The 21,468-nt window shown below is 41.3% G+C and overlaps 1 protein-coding gene and 1 long non-coding RNA gene across 9 annotated transcripts in view; both read left to right on the top strand.

The window, feature by feature from the left end:
* The window catches only part of ATE1 (arginyltransferase 1), a 160,701-nt gene that overhangs the window by 45,988 nt on the left and 93,245 nt on the right, over positions 1-21,468 (top strand). For all 8 annotated transcript variants that reach the window (XR_015241889.1, XM_086681044.1, XM_025918035.2 and 5 more), the window contains one exon: positions 757-789. Coding sequence is in view for 7 of the 8 variants with exons in the window: in XM_086681044.1 (XP_086537170.1) it covers positions 757-789 (33 nt within the window). In the remaining variant the exon portion in view is untranslated. The remainder of the gene's footprint in view (positions 1-756; positions 790-21,468) is intronic.
* Positions 2,592-8,539, top strand: LOC147576205 (uncharacterized). Its single transcript, XR_015241888.1, has 3 exons — positions 2,592-2,619; positions 2,861-4,132; positions 4,379-8,539. It is a non-coding gene; the product is annotated as an uncharacterized LOC147576205 (long non-coding RNA).

The raw sequence follows: 21,468 nt of genomic DNA, 5'->3' as shown, positions 1-21,468 counted from the left end.
AAGTCGTGTGACAGTCCTCATTTTTGAGCTGACCAGCAGCTTGCTTTGTGGTCTGTCCGTGGCTCCCTGCTGCCCCTCCAAGATTTTTGTTTCTTTCTTTAAATGCTGAGAACCAGCAAGTGTGTAACGCTTAGCACGTTTCACATTTGAGCTGAAGTTCCGTAAGCCTCCCTGTGTCAAAGAAAGCGACAGTAGAGAGACCAATGGTGCACGTGGGCTGCACAAGAGAAGGGAAGACAGGAGGGGTATCACGGCAGCCAGGCCCCCGGGTGGGGGTGACTCCCCTTCTTTCCCTCTTGCTCACCCAGCCTCCTCTCCTGGTCTTGACTTGTTAGTTTTTTTCTTGGTTCCCCTTTAGTGTCTGTCTTTCCCTTCTCTCAACCTTGACTTAATTTTGCCAGTGGCATTCATCATCAGGAAGGTTGCTCATCCCTCCCTTGGAAGGGTTGTAAGATGAAACTTTAAAAAATGAAAGCTTTTAAGACTCATTTGTTGTGCTTTAATTTGGTTTCTGTACAGGTTTTTAAAAATGTTTACTTTAATTCAGGTAGCTCAATACCAGCTATGGGTAGATTGAACTTTTTTCTACCTGTGGATGAGTTACACAATGTATTAAAACCATTAATTTTAGAGACTTTAAGGTTTACTTTAGATGCTGTTATTGAAAAAACATGTAATAATAATTTTTCCTTCTTTGTTGTCTTTTGCTGCCCATTTATTGGATGAAACGGATTCGGTTCAAATGTGGCTCTGCAGTTCACAAGATTCCTTTGCAGCTCACCTTTGGAGGTAAGCGTTTATTCACTGACCTTCACACTAGGATCGCTAATTGGGCACGTCACTATTGGTATGTTTTGTTAGGCATTTATTTGATAGTTTAGAGGTGATCATTTTGTTTTAACACATATGAATGTTGATGAATGAGATGAATTCCAGTAAGTTACAGAACTGTTCACCTTTATAACAGGTCGTTGCTTCTTTTTAAGTACATTTTCTTTCTTTAAGCAAACTGAAATCAGTCTTTCATTGTAAAAAGCCTTATTGTATCTGCTTCCTTAGTAACTGACACTAGCCTTACTCTGTCTTAACTGTGCTGGCATTAAAAGAGAGCTAGAGGGGTCATGGGTGGAGGGGACGTTGTCAGGGAAGTTTCTGTTGGTTTAAGAGTGCTATTTCAAGCCCCCAAATTGATAAGGGAAGAGCAAAGGACTTACTGAGCTTCTCTTAAACACAGGCATGTTCTCTCCCTCTGTCTCCCTTTCCCTCCTCCCTCCCTCTCTCCCCTCTCCTTCTTTCTCCCTTCCCTCCCTCCCTCCCTCCCTCTCTCCCCTCTCCCTCTTTCTCCCTTCCCTACCCCACCTCCTCTCCCTCCCCTCCCTCCCCTTCATGCCCCTCCCCTCCCTCTCTCATTGCTTCACCCACTTTCACATTCAGCCATCATCAAGGTTCTGCAGTGTAGAGCGGAGACTGCAGTGGTAACATTGTGAGATAAAGGTATTCAGGGCAGCAGCTGTACTGTGAGTTGATGCGGATAACCGGATATCCGGTTATCCAGATAACTTGTAGGATAACTTGTAGAAGTTGGGTGAGGCTTCGAGGAAGGAGGAGGAAAGAGAAGGCAGAGGAGAGTGTGGAGAGATGCTTGCACTCAGAACCAAAGCTTGATTTCAGAGCCTGCCTTCCCTCACTAGCCACACTGGGCAAATCGCAACTTCCCTGAGCCTGGCTTTCCTTATCTTTGAATGCAAATGATAATTCCTCCTTCACCAGTGAAGCTGTGGACATTGCAGCGGTTTTGAAAGTGCTACTCAAACCTTAGTAATATTTTGTATTTTCCTCTTGGGCTGTAGTGCAGCCCACACAGTAAGACTCTGTTTCTGCCTTTCCCTTCTCTTACTTGGGAGTAATGGAGGCATGGTTGGCCCATGAGCAAGTCATTGCATTTTTTGGTTAATCTAAAAGTGGAAATGGTAAGGCTTCATGGTTATTAAAATGAAATGAAATAGAGTATGGGAAACACTGAGCACAATGCCTGTCACATAGAATTTTAAGTAAAATTTAGTGCAAAAATTAAAAAGCCAAACTGTAAGAAACTTGACAGTATAAATTATATAATCTTTTTAGTTGATGAGGCATTTTTAAAGCATAGCAGAATGAGAAGTATCACAAAGGAGAGGATAGAAAAATAAGATTTGCTTCTGTTAAAAGTCCTTAATTTTCTTCATGAAAACAGGTATAGTTAAAAGGCAGTTTGGGGAAAGTGTGATAAAAAGGTTATACTTAATGTACTATTTTTTTGCATAATTTTTGGTTGGATTTGATGAGATAGTTTATGTGAAATACAAATGGTAATAAATGTTTTAAAAGTTTAACCTTGGGGCGCCTGGGTGGCGCAGTCGGTTGGGCGTCCGACTTCAGCCAGGTCACGATCTCGCGGTCCGGGAGTTCGAGCCCTGCGTCGGGCTCTGGGCTGATGGCTCAGAGCCTGGAGCCTGTTTCCGGTTCTGTGTCTCCCTCTCTCTCTGCCCCTCCCCCATTCATGCTCTGTCTCTCTCTGTCCCAAAAATGGATAGATGTTGAAAAAAAAAAAAAAAAGTTTAACCTTGTAAGTAATCAAATGTAGTTTATTTTTTTAAAAAAAAATTTTTTTTTTCAACATTTACTTATTTTTGGGACAGAGAGAGACAGAGCATGAACGGGGGAAGGGCAGAGAGAGAGGGAGACACAGAATCAGAAACAGGCTCCAGGCTCTGAGCCATCAGCCCAGAGCCTGACGCGGGGCTCGAACTCCCGGACCGCGAGTTCGTGACCTGGCTGAAGTCGGACGCTCAACCGACTGCGCCACCCAGGCGCCCCAAAGAAATGTAGTTTAAAACAATAGTGATAAATGGTTTTTTACCTATCAAGATATCTTTTTTTTTTTTTTTTTAAATGAATGCTTGGGGAGATGGGATGTTTTTAAACTTACCATTTACAGAAATGGGTTTGGGCATCTACGTTAAGACCTATAAATTCATACCTTGCAGTTGTGTGCTTGAATAATTCTTGTCTAAGAATCACTGCCAGAGAAATAAAGATGGGGACAAAACTGGCATAAATGTTTATTACAGCATTATGGTGAAAAATTTATAAATTTGTAAATGAGGAGCATTAGGAGAAGGTCAAGTAAATAATGGTACAGGCAGCCATATTATTGATAGAACATTCTACAGCCATTAAGATGGGCATCCTGCATATACGTGTTGGTGAGTACATATCGATGAACAAAACTACGTAAGATGCTTTTGCTATGTTGAGATAGAGGTAGGGTGCAAAATTATAATGCAGATCTCAATTGAAAAATAATTTAAGCATACAGAAATTAGTTAGGAAGGAGATACACAACATGTTACATTGTTTTACCCTTTTCTTTTCCGTGAAGAAGCCACAGTGGGGAGAAGAGATACCTTGGTAGGTTTTTAGCGGTGGCTCTTATAGTCAGCGTTTGGGAAGTACATCAGGGAAGTCTCTGATTGATGTGCAAACAGGGTCTAGTCTTGCGGTGGGGTGGGGGGGGGAAGGCAGGTGAGGAAATTGCAGGAGCTCAGGTGAGGAGAATGCCAATGAGGTTTAAGGCTGGACTCTTGATTTCAGCAAGAGCTTCTGAGGAGTAACCAGGAAGAATGGTCTGACTGATCCGGACACGGAGTGAATAAGGAGGCTGGGGCTTGATGTCCACTGCGTTGGGGCAATATCAGTAAACAGTGGCAAAGAGACTTCTGAATAGATTTCACTTACAGACTTCTCTCAAATGCAAGCCCGATGAAAGAGGACCCTGTTTTTCTTGCTTCCTTGTGTTTCTAATTTTAGTATAGTAAGTAGTACATCGGAGGCAGTGGATAAATATTTGTTGAATGGATGGATGAACGAATGAATGAATAAGCCAGGCGGGGCTGAGGCCGCAAGCAGCAGGCTTTTTATCCATAACTTGGCAGGAGTCAGCTAAAAACACACGAGGCCTAATATTCGTGTTTCAACATGGTAAACGGTCTTCCTGGCAAGATTGTAGCCGTTGAAGATCAGGATCTTTGTCTTTTCCATCTTTGGATGCTCTTAGGGATAGGGTTTAGAGTTTTCCAACCATACACCTAGAGTTGCACCGAACAAATATTTTTTTTATTTTTTTTTAAATTTTTTTTTTTCAACGTTTATTTATTTTTTGGGACAGAGAGAGACAGAGCATGAACGGGGGAGGGGCAGAGAGAGAGGGAGACACAGAATCGGAAACAGGCTCCAGGCTCTGAGCCATCAGCCCAGAGCCCGACGCGGGGCTCGAACTCACGGACCGCGAGATCGTGACCTGGCTGAAGTCGGACGCTTAACCGACTGCGCCACCCAGGCGCCCCCGAACAAATATTTTTTAAAATCACATCTGGCTAAATATTGGGAATCCCTATGTACGGAAACTTTAATTTTTGGTGAAAAACAAGGGAAGATACGATGAAATTTTAGTGATGGTTTTTGTCATTTTCTGACTGATCTGCTTTTTCCGCTTAATCTACAGTTGTGTTTTACTTGGTTAAATATCTGTTTTTGTACTAAACTTATGGACATGGGAAAGGGGAAAAAAAAATCAAAATTAGAGATGACCAATGTGCTTTACTTTTCTTGAAGTATTTGGGAAATACTTGGAGAGCGTTCTGTTGAAATTTTGCTAGCCTGGAGTTTCACGGGGCGGCTGCCTGTAGGCAGAGTTAGTGGCTGCTACCCCCAAATTTCCAACAGCACTGAGCTCAGGATTCTGTTCCCTTTGCCACTACACAGAGCCTGAGAGCCAAAGCAAGCCAAAGTTGGAGAGTGTTAGGAGTCCTAAATGTTTAATTTTGCCATTGGGCTTATGTTTTAGCTGAAGAAGGAAAATTACACATGCGGTAAATACCCAAACACCTTCCGTAAATTTGATCAAAAGAAAAATAATTCTGGTGGAGATTGTAAAATACATGAGACTTGCAGTTGAAAACGAAGGAGACTTTAAACTTCACTTTGTCCACCGAACTGTGAATGAACCATGTCCCTTTGTTGTAAGTCCTAAACAGTTAACTGCCACATGAATCTAACGAAATTGTCAGGTTATAGTAATTACATCAGTAATTTGATCTGCTGTCATTTGAATGGAGCCATGTGTGGGGAGTCAGTTACTTCCCTCTGTGGGGCTGACCCTTTTACATTCCTGTAAGCTGAAAACTAATAGAGCTCATTAAGCTTTATGGGAAAAGAGCTTTTATCACCTCGTCAAGTCAGGCAACATATTTCCATTATATTTCTAATTTCATGTGGCTCTGTGGCTGCTGATGTGCGCTCCCCTGCTAGGTTTACATCGGACCTCTCCCTCACAGACATTTTTATTGACATTTCTGAGTCTGAATTACGTTTTGTGTGGCACCACCTACAGATGTCTTCAATTAAATGTAGGTAAATAAAAGGGATTATATATCAGAGGCTAAAAGATTCTTGAAATTCTCTTCCGAATCAGAGTTGGCCAGCCAGTCCGGTAGGGTGCAGTCTCGTTGGCCTTTTGGAGGCGGAGAGCTGTAGGAGAGGTGTTTGTCCGACGCTTCACCCTGTGTGCACGTAGGTTGCTTAGGTTTCTGTTCAGGTATGTCCTTCTGTTCCTTGATTTCAAATCAGTTAAAGTCTTCATTCAACAGGTATCATAATAACTTAGCGAAATGTTAGCCCATGTAGCGGATGGGTACCAAGCTAAGCTCTTGGCTTCTATTGTTTTAATTCTCACAGGATGTCTGTGGCATAGGTGTTCCCAATTTTGTTCTAAGAAAAATTGGGCCCAGAGAGGTAGATTGGCTGAGCTCAACGTCACAGCTGTTGGTTTGTGGCAACAGTAACAAGGTAGAAAGGAGAAAATGGAATACTGCCATAATATCCTTTTTTAAAAAGTTTTTAATCCCAGTTAGTTAATGTACAGTGTTGTATTAGTTTCAGGTGTGCAATATAGTGATTCGACAGTTCCAGACATCACTCGGTGCTCATCATGACAAGTGCGCTCCTTAATCACCATCACCTATTTCACCCATCCCCTGCTCCTGTGGTAATGCTATAAGATTCTTATACTACCTGAAGTGATACAACATTTGAAGGAAGACAGTGATAAGTTCGAGATGTATTTTGTAAACCCAAGAGCAAGATTTCTCACGCTTGGCACTATTGGCATTTTGGATCGGTTAAATCTTTTGTGGGCGCTATCTTGGGCATTGTGTCTTTCTTACCAACATCTCTGGCTTCTACCTGGTAGGTGCCATTAGCACCCTCCCCCAGAGTTGAAACAAAATGTCTCCAGACTTTGCCAAATGTCCCAGAGGGGTAAATTGGCTCCTTGTCGAAGACTGCTGCCTTAGAGCAGCCTTAAAAACGAGGAGATGTAGGTGATAAGCCGATAGTGGAGATAATTGCTGTGAGAACATGTTTTCGGTCTCATGAAAGGCAGAAAAAGAAGGAAAGGTGAACAAAGAATAAGTGAGATGAACAGAAGACAAATAGCAAGTTGTCCACTTAAATCCAGCCCTGTTGATGACACTAAATAGAAACGATCTGAACCATTACTCTGCTATATGGACATGTTCTGTATCTGCACTGTCCGAAGCGTGTATGTAGCTAGGGGTCATATGTAGGTATTAAGTTCTATTGAACACCATACCCAGGAATTAGAAACTACATATTTTTTCAGATATACAGGGAACATTCACTAAGATGAGACCATTATATATTATGGATTATAATCCATACCATTATACAAATTTGTGCCATTATACAAATTTTAGTAATTGAAAAGGATTGAAATAATCTCTGGTCAAAATGGAATTGGGGCACCTAGGTGGCTCAGTTGATGAAGCGTCTGACTTTGGCTCAGGTCATGATCTCATGGTTCGTGGGTTCAGGCCCTGCATCGGGCTCTGTGCTGACAGCTCAGAGCCTGGAGCCTGCTTCGGAATCTGTGTTATCCTCACTCTGTTGCTTCCTGCACTCGTGCTCATTCTCTCTCTCTCATTCTCCCCACCCCCCCACCTTCTCAAAAATAAATAAACATTAGGGGCGCTGGGTGGCTCAGTCGGTTTAGTGTCCGACTTCAGCTCAGGTCATGATCTCACAGTTTGTGAGTTTGAGCCCTGCATCGGGCTCTATGCTGAGCACTCAGAACCTGGAGCCTGCTTCCGACTCAGTGACTCCCACTCTCTCTGCCACTCCCCCCCTCGTGCTGTCTCTCACTCTCAAAAATAAACATTTAAAAAAAAAGATTAAAAAAAATTAAACGGAATTAACTTAGATTCAGTAACAGAAAGAACTCATAATAAGGTAAACAGTGTAGTTAAAAAAAAAGGGGGGCACGTGGATGGCTCAGTTGGTTAAGCATCCGACTCTTACTTTGGCTTAGGTCATGATCTCACTGTTTGCGGGATTGAGCACCACATCAGGTCTGTGCTGACAGTGTGGAGCCTGCTTGGGATTCTCTCCCCCTACCCCACTCACTCTTACTCTCTCTCAAAATAAATAAACATTTGAAAACATAGGCAAAAACTTGATTATATATTTCACCAGAGAAAACATACAAATAGTTAATAAGCATATGAAAAGATGCTCACCATCCATTAGGGAAAGGCAGATTAAAACCACAATGAGATACCACCACAAACCCACTAGAATGGCGATAATCAGAAGACAGTAACAGGTGTCAGCAAGATGTGGAGAAATTGGCAACTGTATACATTGTGGCGTGATTGTTAAAATGCTGTAGCTGTGGTTTCACATTTCCTCAAAATAGTAAAGATAGGGATACTATATGACCCCAAAATACAGAAATATACCCAAGCAGAAGGAAAGTATACATCCAAACAAAGACTTGGATGTGAAAGTTCACAGTAGCGTTATTCATAATGGCCAAACCTGGAAATAATTCCCAACGTCCATCAAATGGCGAATGGCTAAATGTCCACGCGTCCAGTGGAATACTGTTCAGCAATAAACAGGCACAAATTCTGATCCAGGCTACAACATGGTTGAACCTTAAAAACATTATGCTAGGTGAAAGAAGCCAGACACAGGAGGCTGCGTATTGTGTGTTTTCGTTTAAATGAATTGCCCAAAAGAGGGAAATTCAGAGAATCAGAAAGCAGATCAATGGGATTAGAGGTAGGACTGGAGGACTGGCTGCAAACGGGTCTCACAGGAGTTTTGTGGCGGGGGGGGGGGGGGGGGGGGGGTTGATAGAGATGGTCCCAAATTTCACTGTGGTGATGGTTCCACAATTCTATAAATTTGCTAAAAATCACAGAATTCAGGTGCATCTGGGTGGCTCAGTCAGTTGAGCGTCCCAACTTCGGCCCAGGTCATGATCCCATGCTTCATGGATTTGAGCCCCGTGTTCAGCTCTGTGCTAACAGCTCGGAGCCTGCTTCAGATTCTGTGCCTCCCTCTGTCTTTACCCCTCTCCTGCTTGCACTCTGTCTCTCTGTCTCCCAAAAATAAATGAATATTAAAATTCACAAAACTGGGGCGCCTGGGTGGCGCAGTCGGTTAAGCGTCCGACTTCAGCCAAGTCCCGATCTCGCGGTCCGTGAGTTCGAGCCCCGCGTCAGGCTCTGGGCTGATGGCTCGGAGCCTGGAGCCTGTTTCCGATTCTGTGTCTCCCTCTCTCTCTGCCCCTCCCCCGTTCATGCTTTGTCTCTCTCTGTCCCAAAAATAAATAAAAACATTGAAAAGAAAAAAAAAATTTTTTTTAATTCACAAAATTAAAAAATAACCGAACTCTACACTTAAAATGGGTGAATTTTGTCGTGTGTAAATAAAGCTGGGGAGAAAAGGCATGTATCATTTCTTCATCCTTTAGTTTTCTAAAATGTGTAGAAAAGATCTGATTCAGCTTGACATCTTGCATCTTTACCGTGTCCCTAGTTGTGGTGTAGACGGGTGCACACTTTCAGTATTCAGCAAGCTGGTATTCTATATTGAAATAGATATGTTTTAATTAATATTTAAATATTAACTATGTCGTTAATACTCTCAATTTAAATGTTAGCCATTAGTATTTTTTGATAGCTTATAAGACCGTCTTATACAGAGTATGAGTGGGGGAGGGTCAGAGAGAGAGAGAGAGAGAGAGAGAGAATCCGAAGCAGACTCCAGGCTCTTAACTGTCAGCACAGAGCCCAGCAGGGAGCTTGAACTCACTAACCGTGAGATTGTGACCTGAGCCGAAGTCAGACCCTTAACCAACTTGGCCACCCAGGCACCCCCCGGCCCCCTTTCTCCAAGCTTTTTTTTTTGAAGCTGAGAGCTCCTTTCCTTTTCACTTGGAACTCTGTGGTAAACTGGGGCAGTGTGTCCAGTTAGGTGTGTGGATATGCACCGATTGCAAGCTGCACGTAGCAGGGGTGGGGATCTGCCCCCTGAGTCACTGGCTGGGAGCATTTGTTTTGCCGTTGAGAAAAAAAAGGACCAAGAGAACCTAACCATCTCTGCAGTCTGTCAGCAGATCAAATATCACTGCTGGGGGTGGCTCTGGTAGAAGTCAGGATCTCTCCAGTGGCCAGAACTCGGAAGAGGGGATGGCTCTTCCCCAAACTGGGTCCTCTGGCATTGAAGGGACCTCATAGAGGTGGTCGTGGAGGGTGAGGTGGAGAACGTTGATCCCCTAAACTTGGGGAGGGAGGGAGTTCAAACAATTTTACCGAATAAGGGGGATGCTGAGATATCCAGAGAGCTGGCTTGAACTGGAGATCTGTGGAGAGAGGGCTAGGGAGAGGGTTGAGCTGGTGACCTGGGGGAAGCTTTCACCTGCTGTCTGGTAGGGTGTCTGGGAGCACCAGTTGTGTTTCAAGGGCCAGGACCAGGGCAGACAGAGGTGTCTGAACGGGGGCTAGATCTTGGAGAATGGTCATCAGGCTGCTCTTGGTACTGAACAATCAGAAGACAAAAGCTAGGCTGTGGCTTGATCCACTGGGCGAAAGTGAGATATAAGTGCTGTTTTTTTTCTAGTTCCGTGGCTTGGAAAAGAGTCATGTCATTTTCAGGCTGAGTCCCACATACTGTGGAATCAGGTTGAGTGGTGTTGGGCAGAAGCACCAGTGAGAATTCTGGAGCCAGATCCCCGAGTGCACTGGGATCATCATTTGATTACTCTCCCATCTGGTCAGGTCTGGAGGCTATTGGGCAGTTGTGGCTGGGGTGGGACTGCTAGTGAAGCCACTGACAGAGAATCTGTTGAACTGAAGACCTTCCTTTTTGCACTCTATTCGCCTCAGTAGATAGTGCTTGAACGTCTTTCATGTGGCAGTCAGAATAGTGTTCTCTGGGCTCACGCGGGCACTCAGTAACTGTTGAGTAGACGAACTTGCTTCCAACTTGTTTCTGGACGTCACATGATAGTTGAGCCAGTGTTATTTGAAACCTTATATTTTATAGTGAAGTTATATTATCTGGAAGTCTTTTTAGGGAAACCAACCTCCTGTGAGTAAAATAAATACATAAATAAAAAAAATATATATGTGTGTATATATATATATATATATATAAATTTATTCTGAGAATAAAAGAAAGCATACCAGAATAGAAAACCAGACATTAAGTAGAAAGATGCCATAAATTTCCTTGTTGAAGATTTTTCTGGCATGGGACTTAGATCAGTTTAGGCATCTTAAAACGGAAGTCCATTCAAGATACCGTTTTGGCAGATCAGTCTTCTTTAGCAGGTAGTGGTTTTCATCATTGGTCCGAGGATCTTCCAACTGTGTTCAAAATTAGGGTCATCTGCCTGGACAATTTTCATTACCCATTAAGTGCGCGTGAATGCTTCAGAAGATGTTTGAATGGAAAATCCTGGGGTGGATTAGTTTCCACGGGGATGTCAGTCTTGTTTGATGTTTGCAGTCATTCACTTCTAAGTAAAAATATCGGTTTGGGTTGTCACTGGGGGCTGCTTTTCCCCTCTGTAAGAAAGACCAGAGAAGCAAGATTCTTGACTGAACTGGTGTGAAGGAAGGGGGCCCTTCATTAAGATCGTGACTCTCGAGTCTAAGGTGTTTGTTGTAGAGTTTAATAAATATGGACTCATTTGTAGAATTGTGAAGTTTGGAGTTCTGTTATTTTTCCTTGTAAGTGTTTTGTGGTGTCTCACCAGAAGTCTTTTTGTTGGATAGCTAGGATTTTAAAATATAAGGAAATGTCAAAGTAAAGAAAACGATTAACAGATTAACATCTTCATTTTTATGTATGCTGTGATGAAAATGCAAAAATAAATTCCTTTCTTATTCCTGTCACACTTACTAAAACACATTTGCTATAAACCATTCCTCCATGATTTAAGCTCTTTGTAAAGTTCAAATTTTCGTCTTTACAGTACTTCTAGTTTTAAGTTATAAATGTTAGGGTAAACTTTTTTGCTTGCTTTGAAGCATTTCATTTCCTATGAATTATGTCACTGAGAAATACATTTCTTGATTCATCCTTGGCTTAGTAAGTTGCTGAAAATACCTTAATTCATTGCATTGACTAGAACATGTTAAATATTATGATTGTTTTGACATGGGACACCACAGAAGCAGTGGCCAGTGAGAAAAACACCGAACTGAGGTTGAGAATTCCAGGTTTCCGCCCTTCTCATTCCTGTAAATGGGTCTTGTGACCTTGGACAAGCCCCTTCATTACCCTGAGCCTCACTTTCTCACTTATAGAGTAGGGGTATCTCAAATAAAGAGCTCCTTCAAAACTGAGTGAACTTAGCCAACATTTTAACACATTTTATACAGTTAACTCTTGAGCAACACAGGTTTGAACTGTGTGGATCCATTAATACACAGACTTTTTTTTTTTTTTACAGTACTGTAAATGTATTTCTCTTTCTTATGGTTTTATTAATAACATCTTATTTTCCCTAGCTTACTTTATTATAAAGAATACAGTATAATACCTATAACATAAAATAATTGACTGTTTCTATTATCAGACTTCCTGTCAATAGTAGGCTCCTAGTAGTTAAGTTTGGGGGAGTCAAAGGTTACTTGTGAATTTCCAACTGTGCTGGGGATGTGTTGGTGTCCCAACTCCCATGTTGTTCGAGGGTCAACTGTAGCTGCTTTTCAGACTCAAATATTAGAAATTAGGCAAATAATACACATTTTACTCAACTTAAAACTTGTAGTCCCTCCAGCTTTGTCTTTCACGGTGCTTTATGTTCTGAAGCAAGCTGACACTTAGAACAATTCTGCTCACTTTCTTCTCTAAAAACAAGTGTTTTCCTGTTTTCTTGTTTACCCAAATATGTTTCTTATTTTTGCCTTCAATATGGTCTCGACTGTACATATGAATTATATCTTTTAATAAAGTAATAGCTTTGGGTTCTCAAAACTGAGAGGTGGGTCATTGAGAACTCTGTCATCTAGAAGCATCTGAGCAGACTGGGAAAGTACCTAAAAACAAACACCACAAATTTCTTATGCATCCCTCTTACATCTTCTCATAGTAGCAAAGATGAGCATGTTTAATGACATGACCCAAAGATACAGTCATTCTATAGCATGTATAAGTCAAGCAGGACAAGTTTATAAGTATTATGCTCAATGTTGTAGTATTGATTCTTACTTAGAAACTACTTAGTTATCCAAAGGTTGTCTGTCAAATTTGTTGATTTATATTAATCCACATTAAAAAAATTTTAATGTTTTTTATTTTATTAATTTGTGTGTGTGTGTGTGTGTGTGTGTGTGTGTGTGTGAGAGAGAGAGAGAGAGAGAGAGAGAGACCGCATATGAGTGGGGGAGGAGCAGAGAGGGAGACACAGAATCTGAAGCAGGTTCCAGGCTCTGAGCTGTCGGCACAGTGCCCAGTGCAGGGCACTTGAGCTCATGAACTGTGAGACCATGACCTGAGCTGAAGTCAGACACTTAACCAACTGAGCCACCCAGGCACCCCTATTAATCCACATTTTAAAATTCTATAAGAATCTTAGAAGTTCTATTTAAGCCGCCACAAAACCTAACACATAAAAATGTTTGTCATTTGCTCAACATTACTAATCATTAGGGAACTACAAATTAAAACCACGATAAGATACCACCTTCACACCCATTAGGATGGCTCTTATCAAAAATACAGCAAACAATAAAGGTTGGCATGGATGTGGAGAAATTGAAACCCGTGCACTGCTGGTAGGCTTGTAAAATGGTGCAGCCTCTCTGGGAAACCAGAGGCAGTTCCTTAAAAAATTGAAAATCGATTTACCCCGTGATCCAGCAGTTTTCTAGGTATATACACAAAAAATTAAAAATAGGGACTCAGGTATTATAAACCACTGTTTACAGAGGCATTATTCACAATAGCCAGAAGGTAGAAGCAACCCAAGTGTCTCTGGACCGATGGAGAGATAAACAAAACGTGGTATGTGCATAACATGGAATAATATTCAGCCTTTAAAAAGGAGATTCTGACACAGGCTGCATCATGGATGGACCTTAAGGATATTATGCTAAGTGAAGTAAGCCAGTCACAAAAAGGCAAATACTGTGTGATTCCACTTACCTTAAGTACCTAGAGTAGGCAAATTCATAGAGACAAAGTAGAAGAGAGCTTACCAAGGTCTGGGGGGGGGGGGGCCGGGGGAAGGGGGTGGTGTTACTGCTTAGTGGATACGGGGTTTCAGTTTGGGATGATGACAAAGTTTTGTGGGTGGGTGGTGATGGTTGCACGACAGCGTGAATGTACACTCGGTGCCCCTGAATTGTACATTAAAAGTGGTTAAGATGGTAAATGTTATGTATATTTCACCACAATTATGAAATATTTTTAAATGTCAGAATTGCAATTTTTTTTTCAACTTTTTTTTTCTTTTTTTTTTTTTATTTATTTTTGGGACAGAGAGAGACAGAGCATGAACGGGGGAGGGGCAGAGAGAGAGGGAGACACAGAATCGGAAACAGGCTCCAGGCTCCGAGCCATCAGCCCAGAGCCTGACGCGGGGCTCGAACTCACGGACCGCGAGATCGTGACCTGGCTGAAGTCGGATGCTTAACCGACTGCGCCACCCAGGCGCCCCCAGAATTGCAATTTAATTCAGTTGAACACAAATTTAAAATTTGGAATCACGAGCATTATGTAGGAATGATGTTAACTTTTTTGATGAACAAACCAGAGAGTAGTTTGGAAAGTTTAGACTATCCTCTTCATTAGGAAACAAACTCTGAAGATTATTTTAAAAATCTATTCCTATATTATACTTAACACTAATCTGAGAAAAGACCTACCTTTTTCCTTTCTTAAATCCAAATCATTAAGCCAGTTTGATATATCTTAAAAATGTTTCTGAGCTAGCAGTTTCTGTAAGGAGTTTATTTTCTGTGAATTTGGAGAATATTTGATTTATGTAAGTGTGTACTCGTGTCTGTAAATCAATTTAACAGAGCTCCTCTAATAAGGAGACCTGGTAGTGTGATTCGTTAATACCCTCTGAAGGTAGGAAAATATTTCACCTACAATGAGAAATAAAGACTTTTTTGAATCACAGATTCACAAACATGTAGATCTCTGAGCTTCAGCTCTGCAACTTGAGCTACAGGTCCTAAGTGGACACAAAGTCATGGATTCAGATCTCAAAGAGCTGTTGTTCGCCTTAAAGGATTGAACTCAACAAATACATAGACGCAGACTAACAAACCAGAGTCTCCGTCTCCTCTCATCCAGCAGAGACTAGATCTACATCATCCATCCAACAGACCGTAAACCGAATCCAGATATTACTGCCACTAAGGGGGATATGCTCACTGGTAGTAGAAGAACCAGAAACGAAAACAAAAGCACAAACTTCGTAGAGAGGGAGAAAAAGAGAAACACAGCCAAACTGAAGCTCTGTTGCTCCGGGGAAATGTCTTTGAGAGTCCCGAAAAGATGAGGCTTCACAGACCCTGAGGGCCCTTCTGTGTCCACCAAGTGAGTTCACTTGAGCTGCTCGGTGGCTGACTGCCAGAATTGTTAAAGTAAATTTTCAGAAAGGTAAAATCACGGTCTTCATGCAGATAGAGCACGAACACATGTTATATTTTATTTGACTCATTAATTAGCACAAGAACCAGTAGCATATTAAAACTGATGCAGGGAGCATTTGTGAAAATATGCTGATACACATATATAGACACACACACAATTTAATTGAATGAGAGATTGAGATGAGATTGCTAAGCTAGATAAAAACAACTGATTACTGGCTTACAGGGCATTAAACTGTAACCTTTTGGGTTATCTGTTCCACTGGACAGAAATCTGTAAGTTAACCTCTGCCCCAAACAGATTGTAAAATAACTCCATCAATAGAAAATCAAGCCCAGAACTGTGCTTCAAGAACGCCCGGTAATTTCTTTGGCCTTTATCAGATTGCAGCCACCACACTTCTTTTTAACACTTACTAGTAGTTCTTCAACCTTGGTTTTTAAAGCTCTTGATTCTACATTCGTGCATTTTCATTAAAAAATGTGGAAAGTGGAGAAGACTAAGAAAAGTATCATTCATGAACCCTGTGGTGACAGCCCTCGATGTTTTTTTTCCATCTTTTTAAGTTTGTGTGGGGGTTGTAGGTACATGTATGGAGAAAGACATTTTTCATGTGGTTTGGATCATATATGCCACCTTATGTCACGGTTTTACTTGGAGAAATGTTTATAGTGTTATTAAAAACTCTTGGTAAGAATAGTTTTTAACTACTACATAATAGTTCCTCATGTGAATGTACTGTAATTAACTTCTTTTATTTTACAGTTTTGTTTAATTTGGCTCCTTCTCCCAATTTGGAAGTGAACAGAGGTTGTCATGGTCTTAATTCAGTCTGAGCTGATTAAAATTTTTAAGTTAGATTCTATTTAGTTGTTTATTGAGATTATCAACAAAAATTGAAGCAGTTGGTATAGTTTGTTCCTTTCTAATGACTAGATAATCTTTATTAACTCAGGGATTCTGATGAAATTGAGGCATTTGGAGGATTACCCAGTATAAAGTACTGTATAGAACTCGAGAGAATTGTGTGAATAGGAACATCAAAGGAATTCTTCCTCAGCTTAAAGCTATAGGAATTATGTCATTTATGTTACTTAGTAAAATTAACTTTCATAGGCTTTCTTTATGAGCAGAGAAAGTGTTGCTTAAAACAGAATAACAGGGCACTTGGGTGGCTCAGTCAGTGAAGCGTCCAACTCTTGATTTTGGCTCAGGTCACGATCTCATAATGGTGGGGTCCAACACCGCATTGGACTCTGTGCTGAACGTGGAGCCTGCTTGAGATATTCTCTCTCTCTCCCTTTCCCTTTCCCTCCCCCTCCCCCTCCCATCCTTCTCCACCCCCTTTCTGCCTCTGTCCCTCTCCCTTTCTCGAATTCCCTTTCTCTCTCTCAAGAAGAATAGAATAACAGAAAATAGTTACTTTTATATGCACTTTTTTATTAGCATCATTTAAGTGTAATTGTCTTTGAACTGGAATATAGATGGTGATCAATATAAGTGCTTAATTGGTTGGGCGTCTTTAGTGTACTGATTGCCAACAGACTAGGAACTGGTTACGTTTTTTAAACGTACTGGTTACTGGTTTTTATTTTATTTTATTTTTTTTATTATTTTATTATTTTTTTATTTATTTTTTTTTTTCAACGTTTATTTATTTTTGGGACAGAGAGAGACAGAGCATGAACGGGGGAGGGGCAGAGAGAGAGGGAGACACAGAATCGGAAACAGGCTCCAGGCTCTGAGCCATCAGCCCAGAGCCCGACGCAGGGCTCGAACTCCCGGACCGCGAGATCGTGACCTGGCTGAAGTCGGACGCTTAACCGACTGCGCCACCCAGGCGCCCCATGGTTACTGGTTTTTAAATCACTTGCTTATGCAACTGTGTGATATGTAGGAACCAAGAGTATTCCTGTTTGTATTTTCCAACTTAACTTGATTTATTTTCTTTATTTCTTAATTATAGACCATATCATCTCAAATTTTCAAATTTAGTTTTGGGTTTTCTTTTTAAGAAATCAGGTAGATTTTGATATCGTAGTGGTTTAGCACATTTTTGGGTGTTTATTTTTAAAAGGAATCTGACCTTCAGTGCAGTGTTTCATGAAACACTTCACAAAGGCGAAGCAGTTGGAAGAATAAATTATTTTAAAACAGTGCAGACTTTTAATGAGGTGCTTAAGGTAATTACCTGTGGGGGCCTCCATAAACTTGTTTTAAAAAAAATTCAGGGCACATATTGTCTAATTATAGATTTTTGTGTGAACAGGTGTGATTTGGGAGAGGTACTCGGGGATGCCTTGTGAGGACAACTCAGGTTCTGCTCTCCTAAAGCTTGTGAAGACTTTCCCTGTTACTGTCTTTGAACCTGTGATGAAGTCTCTCCAACAGATGCTGCCTCTGGTGCCTGACGAATGACTCCCTCTTTGTTCCTTTGAGTCTTAATAGTGTTTGTTTTAAGCATAACTGAAGTATGTGGGGGCAGGTGGGCCAGGAGACAGGTGTACTTCATCAGAGTAAATATACCCATTTGGGGAGCAGTTTAACTAGGAGACTGGATTGGCCTATTAATATTGATGTCATTTCTACGTAGAGCCTTCGGTATCGTACTGCGTAGCTCATTTATCCATAAACCTTGCCATTCTTCCCCAGTGTTTAAGACATTCTTTTCTTTTCTGTAGCTAATGGCGGGCTTTATTATATTTTTTCCTGTTATCAGCTAAATCCTGGAAATGGAGGAGCTTCTGAAAAACAACTTTGCTTACCCTCTCACATATGCAGAACTGTGCAAACTGCAGGCGTGAGAAAGATAAATGATGAAATACTGTTAATCACATCACTGACTTATTTATGAGGAAATTAAAGATCGCTGCTATTAGTTTTAAGTAACTTCTGTTAAATGAGCTACTGATGTAATTTCATAGACATAGTCTTTGAGGATGTGCCATTCAGACCCCTTAAAACCAAAAGCAAAACCGACCCAAGTTTGCTCACAGTCTGCTTTTATTTCTACATTATCATTTGTTTTTCACAGTGCCCTTTGAGGGTGAGCAGTATGATTCCTGTTTTTAAAATGCAGAAACACCGGGGCACCTGGCTGGCTCAGGCCCTGGAGCACACGACTCTTGATCTCAGGGTTGTGAGTTCAAGCCACACGTTGGGCATGGAGCCTACTTTAAAACAATTGCAGAAATGGGTACTTTTGAAAGTAGTTATTGCCTTGCTGAGGTTACATAGCCAGAAAGTGTACTGTGGAGTTAGGGCTCAAATCCAGATACTTTGATTCAGAATCCTGGACTCGAGTCCCTCAGCCCTCCTCCCTTTCTGTTGTAGCTTACTGCTTTCTGCTTATATCTTTCCCCACTGCCTGTAGATTTTAAAAATTCATTTATGTGAGTGCTTCTCAGAAACATCCTGCAATCCCTGGTGGTCCCTGAAGCCTTAGCAAGGGATCCTCGAGGTCAAAATTACATTTTATTAGAGTTTTTCTCTTCTGTATTGTCTCATCCTCTTATGAATTTGTGGGGATGTTTCCCAGAGGCTGCGTGATGACAGCAAATGCAGAAGCAGATAGAAGATTCCACTCTCCTCTGCCAAGCTGGACTTCAAAGAGATTTCCAGAAATGTAAATCAGTGCCGTTTTTCTCACTAAATTTTTTTGGAAAATATAGTAGTTGTTTTTTTAACAATGTTAACATGTACTGGATTCATTGGTATTTTTAAGCGAATAACAAATACATATTTTTAAAAATACTAGTTTTTTTTTTTTTTTTTAATTTTTTTTTTCAACGTTTATTTATTTTTGGGACAGAGAGAGACAGAGCATGAACGGGGGAGGGGCAGAGAGAGAGGGAGACACAGAATCGGAAACAGGCTCCAGGCTCTGAGCCATCAGCCCAGAGCCCGACGCGGGGCTCGAACCCACGGACCGCGAGATCGTGACCTGGCTGAAGTCGGACGCTTAACTGACTGCGCCACCCAGGCGCCCCTAAAAATACTAGTTTTAACATCTAGTGTAATAAATATCTCCTAAACTCCTTATCTCCAGGAAGCAAAATCTCCCGGTCTTCAGTAAGATTTGTAAGTTAAAGGGATTTCGAGACCAAGAAATTTGAGAGCTGTTAATTTACATGATACCTGTGTCATTGTGCCTCTGTTGGTTCTCAAATGAAGTGTACTTTCCTACATACTTACAATCTGTAATTGTATCACCTTCTGTGTTTTTAAGTAGCAGTTGAAGGGTGTTAACAATTAATAGGCTTTAGGTGAAACGTTGAAGAAATGCGACAATCCCAAGTATTGAAATAGGATTCTTAAGGAAGTGAAAATACAGAATGGTCACTGACTTGGAGAGGCCTCTCCGAGGCTGGGGGACTGAGCCTCTTGGAGAATTAAGTGAAGGGGCTGTTGTAAGATGTGGATCTTTCTGACCTAGTGGGGGTGAGGGTGACAAGTCTGTATTTGCTGAAAATATATACGTTTGCAATAAAGGTAATTTCTGGCTGCTACTTATAAAAACCAACAGGTGTCCAGGTAATAGCATATCGAAACATATGGCATGATAAGCCCATGAGTCTGGGTTGCAGGGATGTTGCTGAATGACCAGGGAGACATAACCAGGAGTTCTGCTGATTTCTCATTTCACAAACTTACTCATTGTTTGTTTTTATTGCCTTACTCTAACACTCAAATTCCTGTATTCTTTCCATGTTTTAGTGTTAAAAAAAAAGTTTGAGCTAAGGGATCGCATTTGAGGGAAGCCTGTTACCACGGTTTTATGTCAACTGATTCAGCAAATGTGTGTATGTTCATAGACAAGCATGAAGAATCTTAGTTAAATCAGTTCAGTTTATGGTATTGGACACATGGTAGGCCCAGAATTTTTTTTTTTTTAACGTTTATTTATTTTTGAGACAGAGACAGAGCATGAACAGGGGAGGGGCAGAGAGAGAGGGAGACACAGAATCTGAAACAGGCTCCAGGCTCCGAGCTGTCAGCACAGAGCCCGACGCGGGGCTCGAACTCACGGACCATGAGATCATGACCTGAGCCGAAGTCGGACGCTTAACCGACCGAGCCACCCAGGCGCCCCCAGAATTTTTTTTTCATTTGCTTTTTGTTTTGTTTTGTTTTGAGTGAGAGAGGGTGCAAGTGAGCAAGGATGGAGAGAGAGGGAGCGAGAGACAGAGAGAGTCCCACGAGGGGCAGAGAGAGAGAGAGAGAGAAGCAGGGCTCACCTGAGGCGGGGCTCGAGCTCACCCAGCTGGGGACTCCTGAGCCCAAGTCAGATCTTAACCGACTGAGCCACCCAGGTGCCTGGCCCAGAATTTTTTCCAGATTTCCTAGCCAGAAGTGAGTGATCTAGAGGTTCCAGCTGTCCCATCTTCACAGAGAGCCAAGGGAATCAATAGTTCAGGTTCACCATCAGCCCATTTCCACAGCTGCCACTTAACCTGTTGAAAAACTTGAAAGTATTGATTGAGTTACCATTTGGGGAATAGTAAATCATTATTAATCAGTACTGCGGAAACAACCAGATGTACTTTTTGGAAAATAGCTTCTTACCTGCCTTTACTGAGATTGTTTTCCATTTATCAAATCTGCTTTTTTAAAAAAAATTAGGTCATTGAAGCTCCCACAAGGGAGAAAAGGAAATCATTCATATTTTAATTGTCAGAAAACATGTTGGAAAGAAAAAGAATGCAGCAAAATAGGTTTTAAGAAAAGCTGTTGAAAACCATGCATTAAATAGTTTATTTTTTATATTGCCTTATTTAGTGACTTGTATATCCTAGAGATATTCGAAAGTGAGGATATTTAAACGACGAATTAGATGATTAGCTGATTTTCTTATCATAGCATAAAAATAGCATCAACGTAGGGGCTGAGAAGATAGTTTGTGAATCAGTTTATAACTCCATAGTTTCATGATGATTGTATTACTTAATTGACTCCTGGGTTTCTTGTTTCTTTGTCTGGATGTAGTAGGGGGTCAGAGTAGATGGTCCTGTGGCTTCTTTTTTCCTCAGTAATTATAAGGTAGCCCATACCTGTATAAATAGATGCGGGTTTTACAGAGGGAGAAGACTGTTAACTTCCACGGGCATTGAGACACGAGAATAATGCCTGTGGTAGGGTATGTTGGTCGTGGGTGGACTCACAGAAGAACAAACAGTGAAGTAAATGGAAGGTCATTAAATGGGAGGTCCCAGGAATGGATGACATGATTAAAATTGGAAACTCAGAAGGTAGCTGCAGTTTGGAAAAAGATTTCAAGCTTGTACAACAAGCAGGATTGATTTATATTTAGGGTTAACGTGGTCTTTTGGTTGTTTACTTATTGAGAACATGCCCATTAGTAAGTCCATATGTATTATGTCTTTGATAAATACATTTTTAATGAATGAATGCACACATTGGATTTAGTGAGTCCTAGAATGACGT

This window comes from Puma concolor, chromosome D2 (genome assembly GCF_028749965.1).
Source record: "Puma concolor isolate L17-30 chromosome D2, mPumCon1.1.hap2, whole genome shotgun sequence".
Lineage (NCBI taxonomy): Eukaryota > Metazoa > Chordata > Mammalia > Carnivora > Felidae > Puma > Puma concolor.
The sequence above is the reverse complement of the archived record's forward strand: the minus strand, read 5'-3'. Positions and strand labels throughout refer to the sequence as shown.